Source organism: Clinocottus analis, unplaced genomic scaffold (assembly GCF_023055335.1).
Source record: "Clinocottus analis isolate CAN_PGR_092001 unplaced genomic scaffold, fCliAna1.0.p SCAF_5, whole genome shotgun sequence".
NCBI lineage: Eukaryota > Metazoa > Chordata > Actinopteri > Perciformes > Cottidae > Clinocottus > Clinocottus analis.
This window is the reverse complement of record NW_027176207.1, coordinates 7,586,121-7,601,151: the sequence shown is the minus strand read 5'-3', so window position 1 is coordinate 7,601,151 and position 15,031 is coordinate 7,586,121. Positions and strand designations below refer to the sequence as shown.

The 15,031-nt window shown below is 40.6% G+C and overlaps 1 protein-coding gene across 1 annotated transcript in view; it reads right to left on the bottom strand.

The window, feature by feature from the left end:
• nlgn2b (neuroligin 2b) overlaps positions 1-15,031 on the bottom strand; it is a 58,406-nt gene that overhangs the window by 24,969 nt on the left and 18,406 nt on the right. Inside the window, exons 2-3 of the mRNA XM_068599855.1 lie at positions 7,482-8,229; positions 833-886 (exon numbers count right to left, since the gene is read on the bottom strand). Of these exons, the coding sequence (XP_068455956.1) occupies positions 833-886; positions 7,482-7,998 (571 nt within the window). The 5' untranslated portion in view covers positions 7,999-8,229. The remainder of the gene's footprint in view (positions 1-832; positions 887-7,481; positions 8,230-15,031) is intronic.

Below are 15,031 nucleotides of genomic sequence, written 5' to 3'. Positions count from 1 at the left end.
GAGAGAATTCAATACCCAAATAGCACAGAGCTCAAAATACAAAAAAAGAGAAGAAAAACCACACACATTGGCACAAATTAGAGCACATGCACTCAGGCGTGGATTTGCACATGTACTGCGCTCGAGTAGACACAGTGCACGAATGGAAATGTAATGCACTCTATGTATGCATAATGCTATGTAATATACTGTATGTCTGGGCGTGTGTACAGAAACAGATGCACAAGCCGTCTGCATCGATTTTGGCTGCATCAGTAAGAATAGTGAGAGCATTTACATACGACTGCAGTGAACTTGAAAAAATGTACAGCAATAGCAGAGATAGGCAGAAATCCTCCAGTTGTTTCTCCTTTGAAAATGAAGAACTGGAGAAAGCCCAATAACATTATGAAGGACAATAAATTAGCAGACCATTTCATAAGGAGTATAGTACCAAAATGAAAATGTCGGTGAAAGAGGACTGAGTATTGATTTTCAGTGATGCATCACACAGGATAGTCAGAACATCAGCGTGTGGTTGATCAACCACATAGCACCTGAGAAAGGAAAGTAAATTAGCTCCATGTGCAGGTACCAACAAAGCTGAATTTGTGGGGAATGAAGAACAACTACGTTATATGTAGCTCTGTCTCCATGCATCGAGCTCAACGTGTTCCAGTGAGATAGAATGGCAGATTGGTGTGCTAATAAAAGCACTTAACAATGGATAATGTAACATGCACATAGAGTGGTGAGTCTAAGGTGATTATTAATACAGATATAAACACAAGATTCCCCACAGAGCCTGAAAAATGGGGCATGAGGAAGAAGAAAAAACATGCAATTAAAATACCTTCATCCCTTGGTCTGTTCATTGTAGACTCATCCTGTTTTTTTGTGAGCGGACCTGAGGTTCAGAAAAGAGGGCCAGGGACAAAAGACAAAATTAAAAAAGATTGCATTTGTCGATATTTTAAACAGAAACACAAGAGAAGATTAAAAGAGGAAAAATAGCAAAAGATGTTACGTTTCAGTATCTATGTACAGCTAGAGACAAATGTTTACTGAGACGACACACTGTTTCCTCAAAAGATAACCCCAAACACATCTGTTTTAACTGCTTAAGATCTAGTCACGCACTGCCTTGAAATGACCCCAGAGACCACTTCTCCTCAACCCTTCTCCCTATCAGTCCTGACACACCGCTGCTCTGTAAAGAAAAATCAATGAGCAGAATCAAGCCATCACTCTTTTCGGTCAGAAAAGGCAAAGGAATGCCAAGATTCTCTGGATCCTGCTCTCAGCTCAGGACAGTGTTGCAGTCCTGAGGCAAAAAGTCCCTGCACGATCTTGAGAACTCGAATGTCAAAACGCACCACTGAAGACACACGCACGCAAGGCCAGACACAGATACGCATCCTGAATACATGTGACTACGTATACTCATTGTGCGTGGAGAAATTCTGGCATTTTTGTGAGTCTCTTCTTCCAAATTAGCAAAGAGGGAGCTGCTTTTGATATTTGCACCGCCTTGAAATAAATGCTTATGACAGGATCCCCCTTACCAAGGTCATAGAGGAGTCTCACATTAAGCTTTAATGGTAACGCCGGTTAAATGCTCCATAGGGCACGGCCAATACCAAGCATTTATCACAGTGACCAACCGACGCCCTGGCACGTCAACCTCTGTAAGTCTTAACTGATAAGGACCCCATTAGTTTGTTTGTTCACGCTTTCTGTCTGTGGAACCTTCCATCAGCCCACAATTACCGATGCGTTATTGTGTTATTCTCAGTCACTGTCTCCATACGCATGTCTTAGAGAAAGCTATTAAAACAAACTACCTTTCACACGTTCACACTCACACACACACACAAACACAGGCCCACACACATTAGACCTTCACGCGCTATACAAAGCATGCTAACAGTGTCCTTATCATCTGTTGCTGTCCTCCACGTACCCACCCAGCAGCACATTCCCTGCTCTCCGGTGGGGAGGCGTTGCTGTCCCTCGTATTAAAGAATACTATATGTTGGTTTGCCAAGAGGTTTATCACTCTGCCAGAGTTCTGCTGACATGTCTGTTTCTACCATTCTGCTAGAAACCTCACAGTAAAGTGATGGTATGTGCCCCTTTCACAGTGCTATTGACAAAGAGCATCACTGCACTCCACCGCTGCATTTTCACCCATCCCTCTCTATGAATATGGTTTCCTGATATAAAATGTTTATCTTCCGCCTAAATGGAAAAGGATCAATGCTGAATAGATTTGCTGCATCCTATGAGTACTAGCATACAGGCGCCTAATCCAGAGAGCACTTCCTGCCATGAAGGGAGAAGGTACAGTGGTTGGTCCTCGGATACGCAGCAGACGGGTAGACAGACCGGTAATGGATAGTGAGGCACAGAAGTCCTCCGTCTTGTCAGCACTTCCCCACTACTTAGCACCACTCTAAAACCACACCTCGCCGCTTAATGGAGACTTCTCTGATTTCATTCGTTCTCTAATGCCTAATAAAGAGCTAACCTATACGTGAGGATAAACTCTGCTCAAACAGACAGTCACACTTCGTAATGGACCATGCAACTTTATCTTATGACGACACAAGGGCACTTCACCTTTACCTAAATTACAAAAAGAAGAAGTACTGTTGGGTTTAGGACAATTTTCATTATCATACAATCTGTTGACTTTATTATTATTGATTGTTGAGTGTATAAAATAGCCCAAAAAAGATCATCACAGTTTTACAGAGACCTGAGTGAAGTTTTGTTTTGTCCGATCAACAGTTCAACCTAAGACTAAGACCGTGGTTACGCTTGTCTTTTCAATGAGACTTCTCTCGTCCATTATTATGCCAGGATGCATTAACTATCAAGTACATATGCTCCGAGATTGAATCTTGCTTGCTCGGATCCCATAAACCAAACCACATGCCAAGGTGGCCTGGCCCGCATTGAGTTCAGATCTCAATGAGGTGTGGACCGCATGTGTGCACAATCAGGATCACTTATCAAATGTAGGTCTTCTCGTTTTACTGTCACACAGAAGTTGGTGGGAATCCCATTAGTTCTGAGGGTATGCTTGGAAACAAAAACATTGGAAAATTTAACATTTTGAGCAGATAATGCCATGAGATGAAAAGTCAGGGCATCAACAAGTCATCTTGAAGGGACAATAAATGTGTGAATCAAAGGCTATGGCGATCCGTTCAATAGCTGTTAAAGCTATAAAATTCAAAAACTTGCACAATTCATTAATTATTACATTTTTTTGTAACTATATTTCCATTGTCGGACTGTTGAATTGATCATTGCTGTGTTGATCGTCAGTATATTTTGTCTGTATTACTGCTGGTATTCCTCGGCAGAAATGGATAGCATGGGTATGTGGGTGATTTGCTTTGTAAGAAATGCTCATGGCAGTATCAAGGTCTTAACTTCTGACAACAAACTTCTGACTTTTGAAGGAATACTAGAATGGATTAGACAAGACAAAAAGTAGGATGTTGCCAAAGGGAAACAGACACACTTAAAAAAAACAAACATCTTTCACTTCTGCCTCAGTTGAGAAGCCTGCCGGTAGGTTGACTGTCTCATAATGTAATGGACCACTGGTCACAGAAATGCATTGGCCTATGCGGGAGCATTTGGCTTGGGTTGTCCCAGTACTGTTTGACCTAATGCAGCTCCATCTCTCAGTCAACAGCATTTCTGTTCGGTTCAGTGAGCTAGTGGCCAGAGCGCAAGCTGCCTCCCGTCCCTCTCTATTTCCTCAGTGCGGTAAACGGGATGAAGCTGCAGTATGTCATGTCTATGGTGGCCTGTCTGCTTGACAAGGTGTCAGACACAGCTTCGGTTCAACCCCCTCTGCATCTAGGAAGCGGCTCCCAGCACATGCAGTCCTGTCCTTCTGCTCTCCATCTCTTCTACTGTGCCCCCAGCATCCGCCTTCCTCCCTGCCTCCACTGTCCTGCCTCCTGAAATATGGTTTTTAATAAAGAGCACAGTAAATGGCTGCTCTAGCGGCAATAAAAATGAAGGATCTTAGGCTCATAGCCGAAGAGTGTCTTGAGGAAACAGGAATGCAGTGAGACAGTTCTCTTGCCTTGCAGCCTGGCCACATAGGAGAGTTAGGGAAGAACACTGTAAAAGGAGGTAAGGAGCAGGAGGGAGATAAAGGGAGAGTAAAACTCACTGTTTCATCCACAAGATCATTTCTGTGTATTTATATTATTCAAAGGAGTTATTTGGATTGCATTTGAATTGAAGAAGTTGCAGGCACATAGTGGCCTGGTGGGGAAGGGCACGAAGCTCATTTGCATTCAGAACAGTGACCCCTTCTACCGCCATCTGCATAAAGATGGAGGAGAGGGGAGAGAAGAGAGAAGAAGCAGGGAGGATTTCAAAGAGGAGAGAGCAGGACGGGTGAACAGATGCAGAAAGACAAGAGAGCTGTGAATTTTCTTTTGTCTATGAATTTGTCTGAGGATGGGAAGATAATACACAATGTTGTACTACGGCAAATAAAAATGTATCAAAATTGAGTTAAGGGGGCCAGATTTGGCACCAACACATTTTGATCCAGGCGGTATGATTCGGTGCTGCCAATTCATTTTGGCCCACCTACACCCGCCATTAGTGGCAATGCAACTGATCACTGCCAAACACAGCACAGCACAACCCTGACATCCTCCATTAGAAAATGCTTGACCATCACATACTGCATCCACGTTAGTAAGCTAACCCATGAGCTAAATCTGCGTAGTCCGGCTGAAACACCACCAAGAGTCTGCGGCCACACTAACAGCTTTGATAGGCTCTGTGTAGGCATAGGAGCGCTTTAAACTAAATGCATGCAGATGTTTAGAAGGTATAATGTTCAGCGTGTTTAATTACTAAACAAAAAGTACAACTTACACGGATGGGAATGTCATTAGTTTGGACGTTTCAAAATGTTGACGGCATTTGATTAAAAGTCAGGTACCACCAAAGTGATTGTTTGCTGAAAATCTCATCGCATTCCATCTAATAGTGGGACACGCAAAGCCCAAGGCCAGGATCTTGCCTGATTATACCCCATGCTATGTACCACACGACTATAGGCTTTAGAGTGTTAAATATATTTATCTCTTTTAAAGCTGGTACGTGTGACATAAACACAATTCTAACTAACGCCATGAAAACTATTTGTGAGATTCTGACAGCAGTTACGTGTAAAATGTGTTTGATTTCAGGGGCATTTTAGTCTCCTTCAGTCTCTATTTCTCTCTCACACACAGGGCAAAACATATCCTTGGGGACAGCATCAGCCTTGTGTAAGCAGTGACCCCTGACAATAAGTGACAGATTCTGACAAGCAGACAGGGCTACATGTTAAATCAGTCTCACTCATTTGCACACCTTGTCCCCTGGGAATAACACAAAAGATTCTACGTCAGCCTCTCGGAGAGTGTGTGACATAATTTGTGTACAGCATACACACTGTAACCAAAGACCATGCATGTCCACGTTCCTATGTTAAGAGTAGTTGAAATGGTTTAAGGTTGTTTTTTTTCAATCCCCATTTCTAATTTCATCATCACAGCATCTCTGGTACTCTGGTCTCACTTAATACTGCAGTAATATTTCCTTTTTATCTACTAGCAAATAATCTGTTTTTCATCTCTTGTCGGGCCAGAGAGCGTTCATTGACAAAAATAAATAATCTGCAACCCTGACACAATCTGGCTAAATAGATTATGGTTACAGCTTTTGTGTTAAACCACAATAAAGATGTGCACCACGCTCGACTAATCCTGGAGTTTGACTTCATACAGTATAGGAGCAGTTATGCACACAACATTTTCTTGCATATTCTCCCGTAACGCTCAGGTGTGCCTGTTAATCATAGACTTTTTTTAAATTTTTTTTTAACATTTCATCATTAGCCTTGCTTACTATCATAAGTAACATATGCTTTGCCTCCAAAGTTACATTCTGATCCTGTGTTCTTTTACCAGCCCATCTGCTTTCTCAAACACTCTCCACTGGATCATTAATACAAGAAGTACACCCAGATAGCCAATGAAGAGGTGGAGGTTTTACTTTATAGCGATCTTCAGTTTTGGGCTAATTTTACCCGAGGAGGCCTAAACAAGATTATCTTTTGCAATGCATTGAATCTTTCTTTTTTTCCCTCCGAACCCAGCTGCTACAACAACATTACATCCAACACAAACCTGAAAAAGCCTCATTCCATTCAAACAATGAAACAGACATGTTAATAAAATGGTTTCCAACAGTTTCTAGTAATTATAATATAATCTAAAAATTGTGCAAAATGTCAATGTAAATGTCACAATCAGACTAAGTAAAAATGAAAAGTAAACTATGCCTTATTTATTATTATTATAATTGTAATGCTCTCTAATGCAGTCCTTTCCAAGCAACAGGTTGACAGGTTTCGTCTGTAACTCACATTTGAGCCTCATAAGAAAGCCTGAAAGTTTATACTGTTCTGGTAATTGTAGACACTTTATAACATTAAATCTAATATGAATAACATACATTCTATTTGTTTTATTTATGAGGGGAAACAAAAAGTGTACATAACAACACATACATAAAGCAAATTTATAAAAATACAAGCAATAAATAGACTTATCAGAAACAGGAAAATAATGAAAAATAATGACATTTTCTGAAACTTCCTAAATGTAAATTGTTGTGCACAAGAATAATTTTACTCTACTGGTTAAAGTAACACAACGTTGATGTTGTCAGTGAGTCACAGTGATTTATTACATTAGCAGCGGACTTTGTTCAGTCACTCCAGTCTAAACATATATCACTTATTCTGCATTGATCAGACGAAAGGTTGCGGTTACCAAAGTTAATTATGAAGCTATAATGTTCATGCACGGTTTAAGCAAATTAGTGTTTGTCAAGCTTACACATAGCATGTTACGATGTGGCTAATTGGTACAAAGAGCAGCTAGATAGTAAAGCATGATCTGTATGAATTTTGATTATCTGATCAAATGTGAGAATCAATCAAATATGAGAAATAAAAGTAAAGTATTATCTATTGCTTTACTGAGTGTTAGCACAATAACTATTGCATGTGTGATGATGCTGCAGTATAAGCATCTAGAAAACCATGATTAGACCAATAGTAATTGAGAAACCAAGACTAACTGAGACTGGCATTAATACAAAACCAGGAGATTATCAGAGAATATATCTGGTAATCTCCTGGGTTTCTTTTAGCTCAGGCTAACAGATCATTTTCCACTGAATATAATCCTGGCTAACTGATCAGATATCTAAAAAATATACAATGATTAGAAAAGTACAAGCTGCTCTGAAACAGTCGTGACACAAACTAATCTTTTAAGCAAGGCTGAGGATTTCACTCCTACTCTCACCTTATTCTGACCCACTTTAAATGCAGTTTAACAGGCTGAGACTAACGTAACCTCTTCCTATATGTAGCATGAGAGTTTGGTCTCACTCACCATCTTCAGTCGGGACATAGATGTTGAGGTAAAGGCAGTCCTCACTCTGGTTCTGAACATAGGTCGCTGCAGCGTCCAGGTTGTCTGTGAACCACACTGGGAGCATGATCTCAGGTAAAACCCCGTGGACGTTCTGGGGACACACTGGTGCAAAATTGGTGGCATTGCGAATTTCTTGCCATGAGCCGGGCGCTTCAGGAGGCTGGAAGCGCCGCTCGCCAACAGGTGCCGTGGCATACGGTACGCCTAAGTACTGTTCCACGGGGCCCAAGATCTCATTGTTGAGATCCTTCCTGATACCACGTATCTTTCCATAGCCAGTGGACACTATGGGGTGTTTCAGGTCAACACGTTGGCATGAGGAGAGGGTGAGGTGCAGCACTAGTCCCAAGAGCCACAGCAGACAGTGATTAGCAATCTGCTGGGAATTATAATGACGCTTCCCACCATAGCCTTGGTGGCTGGCAGCATTGAGAGGAAAAAACAACATGTCCAAAATAAAGGCTCTTTTAGTCATATCACTAGGACTTCAGCTGTGTGGAGAGAGGGGTCACAAACTCAGAGGGTAATGGGGAGTAACAAAGGAAAAAAGAGGATTTGTGGAAGGGGACAGCTTAACGGTTTTCCTATGGTGACATGGTGAGCCGCAGGGACACGTAGCATTCTCAGGTAGACTCTGTGGTCTCATCCGTCTTCCTTTTTGGAACTCCTGATGGATCCAGGGCTGCAGTCAGGAAGCCAATTACACCTGAAAGACACAGACAGGTTGCAGGTTGGAGTCAGTGTGTGAATAAGTGTGCTCTTTAAACCCTGTCAGTGTTTTTTTAAAAGGCACAAGAGGACAATATGGGTAAGCTGATTCTACCTAAGATGAAGTGTCTGTTAGATCAAAAGAGAAAGAATAATGACGCTTGACTGCAGATGTAGTACATTTATAATACCCCAGGGCTAAAATTTGCTATTCTATCTACCACAGCAGACACCAAGGGTTGTATATATGTCATGTCATGCGATTTAGCGGTACTGAAGACCATGTATTTGAATAGAAAATAGTGATGTCAGTGAGAATTAGTTAATAGTTCAAACGAAGCCAACAATGAGCAACAGTGCCGACAGTATTAGTGTAGTAGTGCTGCACATACTGTGTCTAAAATAGGAAGTAAACATCTTAATTAAATATTAAACCAGGATATATACCATAATGTTGCAGTGTTCTGTGTTCAGCACCTTTACTGTAACCATAGGTTTCTTTCTCAATTGCTCATTTGTTGCCACTGTGTTATTGTACCTGTTGTTCAACTGTCCTGTTAGACAGTTAACGTAATCCACAATTACCATTGAGAGTCATGTGCATGTAGTCTATGTTTATTCTATTTACACACATTTTCTTTTCTGCCACTGTGATGCCATCTGAATATATTAAGCTTGCCACACAGGTTTAGTGACAGCCTCCATTTTATCACCTGAAAACAAAAAGGTTCTTAGAATATAAACTTTTGTTAAATTCCATATCCTCGCTAATTTGCAAATAACATGTACATTACATCTACGAAAGCGACTTGTGATGCTTTTCTAATGCATGTCGAGTGCTAACATAGCTGTAGCGTTGTAAAATTGTAAACACATCACCCAGGCACCTTGAGGTGACAATTGTGAAAAGAACCAAACATAACCTAGTAGGTTTGGAAAGTCAACACATTATAAATAGTACATTACATTTCAATGTTACATTTCATTCCCTTCTCTTTTCTCCTCTTTTTTTCTCTCGTCGATAAATTATTGTCTTTCAATGCACATTACTAACTCTACTCTACTTTCCGGGAGCCTCTGCTTCCACGCCTCAAGTTTCCATGGACTGCGGCTGTCTGGAGCTGGTCCTGACCCCCACCATGGATCATGGCTGACTGAAACTTGTCCTGCATGCTACGATGGACTGCGGCTATCCGGACCGTGGTCCATGCCTACCACTCATTATATGAATAGTTTTTGTCATATTCATGTAATATGCTCTAACTCTGTTACATTGCCTATGCTGGTCACATGACATCTATTGCTTCTGTCCATCTGGGGAGAGGGATCCTCCTCTGTTGCTCTCCCTCAGGTTTCTTCCCCCTTTTTCCTTGAGAAAGGGTTTTTACTATCTTTATCTGGGGGAGTTTTTAAAACTAAAATAGATTGTGAAATCTCAAAATGATATATGAACTTCCGAATGTGTCCAACTAAGAAGAACTTGAACTTTTGGGTTTTGCCATTATTACTTGAGAGCAGAAGCTAACAGTGAGCCTATCGCCCTGTGTTTATTGTTATATAAATAGTTGATGAATCATCCTGTGTTTACAAAAAATAATCCAGTTATCATATAAAACCACACTTCTCTGTTTGTTGTAGTAGCTAACAGAGCAACATGGGGAGAGATAGAATTGATGTGGGTTTGGATATCAGTGAGCAAATACTTTGTTCTCATTTACAAAACTTTATGTGGCTGAGGTCTAATTCTTGAAGGGACAGAAAAAGTCTCCCAGTTGAAGAAGAACAAGCGACAGGCTTTTGCCAGCGGGTGAGCATGGCGCTCAGTTGCTTGGAGGGTGCTGTTCATCTACATGTACTGCCCACGCTGCAGTGACACAGAGCCAATTGAAAAGCTGCAAAGTGTCCCTTTCATCTTTCCCTTGTCCTCCTCCTGATCTCAAAGGTGAAAGAGGTGAATATGGAGCCAACAGTCCTTAACTGATTTAAATCTCTCCTGTGTCTGTGCTCATCTCAAATATTACATTACAGAAGCTAAAGAAGCTCTAACTTCCATTTTACTGGAACATTAAGTGTCTGAGAAAATTTGGTCTTGTTGGAAAAATGCAATTTGTAGTCCAAAGGGAAACTTTTTCAATGACCATGGTGTAGTGTGGCTCCTGCTTCACATTTTATATTGCAGATAACTACAACACTTTGAAGTGTAAAACAACACTCATCTTGTAATCATCTTGAATCCACTGAGAACACCAAATAAATAAACACATCATTTTGAGAAGTGAACGAGGCAAAGCCCATTGGCCCTGCACCCTTTTCAGCCATCCCCACTATGTCAGAGTTAGCCTTTCCCTCTCAACTCAGTTCAGTTGGTTCTTGCTTCCACATCATTACAGATGAATGGGCAGTGCTTATCTCACTCTGGCTTTGGGAGACGGAGCCGTTTAGGTGTGATAAAGGCTTTATGTGGCGCTAACTGTTGGTTGAATGCCACCTCGTCCTTCCCCCCCTCAACTCTGCAACATCCACACTCTGCTGCCAGCCAGCAGACACAAGGGATGACAGCTGAAAGATGGTGTGCAGCATTACAGAATGTTCAAAGTTAGTGATGTGAGTGGTACTCTGCTTCATAAGGACAAAACAGGAACAAGTTGTGTGGAGAAAAAAAAATCATTAAAGCCCTCTAAGTGACTCCATCTTGACAGCCCTTCAGTACATTCTGAGCAGGATGTAAGTTGTGTAAGGACGAGCTGCATTTGGATGGAGAAAGTTGTGTGCATACATAGTCAAGCAAAAAACCCAACTTAGAAAAACATTAATGTGAATTATACACAGTACATGACTCTCTCCACATCGTAGTAAAGGACCCATTGTGTAGGGGTAGGACTGCGTGATTTAGAGAAGCCACTAGATGTATGTTTAATAAGAGGAATTTGAAGTTTGACATTTTAGGAAATGAGCTTAATCACTTTCTTGCTGAGAGTTAGGTGATGGAGATTGATAACATTCTCATGTCTGTCTGATATGAAGCTATATTCAGAAGAACGTTGGCGAAGCTTAGAAAGACAAGTGGAAACAGGCAACAGCTAGCTCACTGACTCTTTTGTATTTACAAGAGGTTTATGTGGTGGACGACAGTATTTCTTGGCTTTGCCTGTCATCTCCATTACAGTATGTTCCCCAGGATTTTGTAAGATAATCTTCGATGGACCTTGGGCCCTCAGATGGTCTGGGGCCATGCTTTCACAGGAGACAATGTTATACATTTTAAGTATCAATCTGGTGCATTTTGAGAGAAACGAGAACACTTTGCTCTTATAAAAAATGTTGTGCACTTGTTTCAGCAGTGGTGGCATATCACGTTTTGGCTACTCAAAAACTGTACTTGAGTACAGTTTCTATATACTGCGTTACCATTGCATGTAACTAGTCCACGACATCTCAGAAGGAAATGTTGTACTTCACATCATTTATCTAACAATATCAGTTACTAGTTAGTTGCACCCATAGATTGGCTGCCTATCAAAACCAATACGTCTCATATTTAGATATTTTTCACATTTACACATGTGTGTAAAGCCTAAATATTAACTATATAAAGAAGGTAAAATGAGCGCCACCTTTAAGTAACAATGTTTATGTAACATTATTGCATTAATAATTAGAATCAAATCATATAAGGCTACATAGTATTTTTACACTGCGCTCAAGTAGATCATACAATCATAAAAAAGAAAAGAAAAAAAGAATGGCGATGACGCACCAAAAACATTAAAAACTCCCAAAGTTTGGTAAACGTTACAATGTCTGTGTTTCAAGACGGTCTGATGGGTTGTCAACACTTCCGCAGACCACTGAGGACAGTCTGCCCTGGTTAACAGAGGGCTCCATCACTGAAATGCGACAGTGCCAGCCAGCCCACCAGTGGAGAAGAATACAAATGTTTTCAGTTCATTAGGAAGCTGTGGCGGGACAAAATAAACTTTGGCGGGCCGCCAGTCCAGGTGATTAATGGGAAACACTGGCATGAGGTTGCAAGGTAACCAGCAGAGGGAAGTCACTGCTCCTGGGTAAAGAAAAGGTCTACACAAAAACACAAATTCTCATTTTTACCTTTCTGTTTTAGTACAGAATAAACTGAGACGACAACATGCTCGTATTTCTTCGTCTTTATGCTGGCTGTGGCTTCATACTCAACGGACAGATATGAGAGTGGTTGATCAAACCAGCTACAAATTGATAAAGGAAATGTATTGTATATGTTGCTATGGAATGCTGGAAACAAGGCAGACACAGGCTTTACATCAATACCTACAAATATACAAAACAGAATACTGTATGAAGCCTGTGTTTTTAAAAATCTTTAAATGACACAGATCCTCTGTCATTGCTCACTGCAAACATTTTCTCCAGCTACGAAGATCTCTGCTCGATACATTCTGTCGGTAAATGTGACTGAACATAGAGCACAAACCCAAGGTCAGAACACCTTTAATATGCACAGTATAGTTCCAGGGATGCACACAGAAACATGTCCTTACTGACTGAGATAGCATAGGCGAAGGCCAAGTAGCCTGTCAGATTGTTCTCTTTAATGCTTGCCTCCCTGGCAATGATGTATAGACACATGCTTAAAATCCTATGAGGCATCAGATGTTGCATGTTAGACTCCCGGTAAGAACAAATTGGTCTGTTCTCAACCACTCACATGATGTGACTTGCAAATAGTAGTACCCGAACATCCCTAACATCTGCTCATGTCAACCATCCGTGAGCTGAAATGGCATTGAGCGTGAATCTACACGCATAAAATGAGATAAATTGACACACAAATCACCAGGCTGTTTTCAGCTGTTGTTATATAATAGGTAGCTCTGTCAGCTGAAGCCGTTTGAAAAGGTAATGTCTCTGCCAGTGGGACACTTTTATGGGTATGTTTAAAACAGAATGGTCAGAGTGGTTTGGGAAAACTTTTGCAGAATGGTGGTGTTGCGGAAAATGCTTGCCGTGGGGATTTTATATTGCTTTGTTTCCACTTTGACTGTTAAAACTACATGCATTACTTCAGCTGTCAAGCTGCTCTCCTCAGCTAGCCAACATCTGTGGCCGACAAGCAGCTTAGCAAGCCAGAAACAAAGTTCTGAGTTTTTGACTAAAGTTGCTTGTCTGCTATTTACATTCACTTTGCTAAGAAAAAGGGACGCTTTAATCTAAACAACAAACAACGCTCTGATGGTTGTTTGTTGTATTCTCCTGCAACACACAATGTATACAGTCACTCATTGTCTCTATGCATTGATATCTAATGGGGACAATAACTTCCTTTTCCAAGAGGCATTAATAGTGTCCTTTAGAGCGTATAAGCAATGACTTTGAAAGCAAATGCACATTATTCCTAAACCCATCATACCTTGCGTGAATTATTGACATGTCTTCCGATTGTTTCTGTCACTAAACCGGCATCTGCAAGACTTAGTAGTTTGCTTCAGGTGCCTTGGTCTTTCTTAATGATTCAGGGGAAATAACTGATGTGGGAACACAGCCTGTCACATCATAAACAGAATAATCTGATCATCACAGTACCATATTTAGCTATTTGATTTCATTGCTACTAACTGTGAAGTAATTTGTAAAGCTTTGAGGCTTATTAGTAATTTGTTTTTAAAAAATCATACTCTTCCTCTTGTGAAAGTTGATTTCATAAGCATTAAACCACACTCTTGAGCAATTTAATACATCAGGGGTTTAGCTACTTGACTATCCATTATGTGACCAGTAGCTTGAGACAAAATATAATGTTGGCTGGTAGTAGAAAGCTTAAGATCGCATTTTGCTGTGTTACTAACATAACCATGTAATTTCTATACTTCCTTAGTGATAATCTTGTGTTTTAGCATTTGCCATTATCACTTGTAGCAGTGGCTGCTATTCAGCAGAAGTTACATAGACTCACTTTAAAGAAGAAAAGTCCTCATCACGACATCACGTACATTAAAATAACTTAGTTTACTATTGCTCTCCAAGGTTACTTCTTCAGCTTGTACTTCCCGCCCTTGGTAGTGTAGGCATACGTATCATTATATCATTCAGAGTGCTTAAAAACAGCAGAAGTAGAAAATAATCAAATCCTTAATTCAGTCCTTCTCTATGCACAGTTTCACAGATAAATAGCAATAGCCTAACATGATAGGTTTGTATGTCATACTAATGTGAAAGTATCTTGTCGTAATGTAAACAATAAGCTTTTTAGCTGGATAAAATAAAAGTCCCCCCTCCCTGTCAGGCACCGCTGAGCACCTTTACTGCCAAAACAATTGGGTCAATTGAGAATGAAATTGGCAGAATTCTGTTAACCTCAAAAGTTTGACATTTTAATTCACACGGGATATCATGGGGATAGGAATAAGGTAGGCAGGTACAAAATAATTAACTTTGACTAAACTACACAGATTGCAGATGTGCATTTAATATGTAAAGAGTTTGTAGGGGTCTCAATGTTACCTTAAATCTTGAATGGACGAGATGAGATCAAGTCTTTTGTTGATGAGTTGAGACAATAGCTCGAGCCCAGATTAGACTTGCCAGACTGCATATATGTACGATCAGCCAAAGGACCTCATCTCTTTCCACACTAGACATTGAAGCAACCCAGAAACCACCCAACGCACAGAATGAAGAATAAAAGATGAGAGAAAGAAACATCTGCCGTTTCTGTAGTGCAGCACTATTTCAGAACAAATTTAGTCGGTTTTCAGAAGCCACCAATTAAAGAGTCAGTTCCTTTTCTTTGTAATCTGTAACAACTA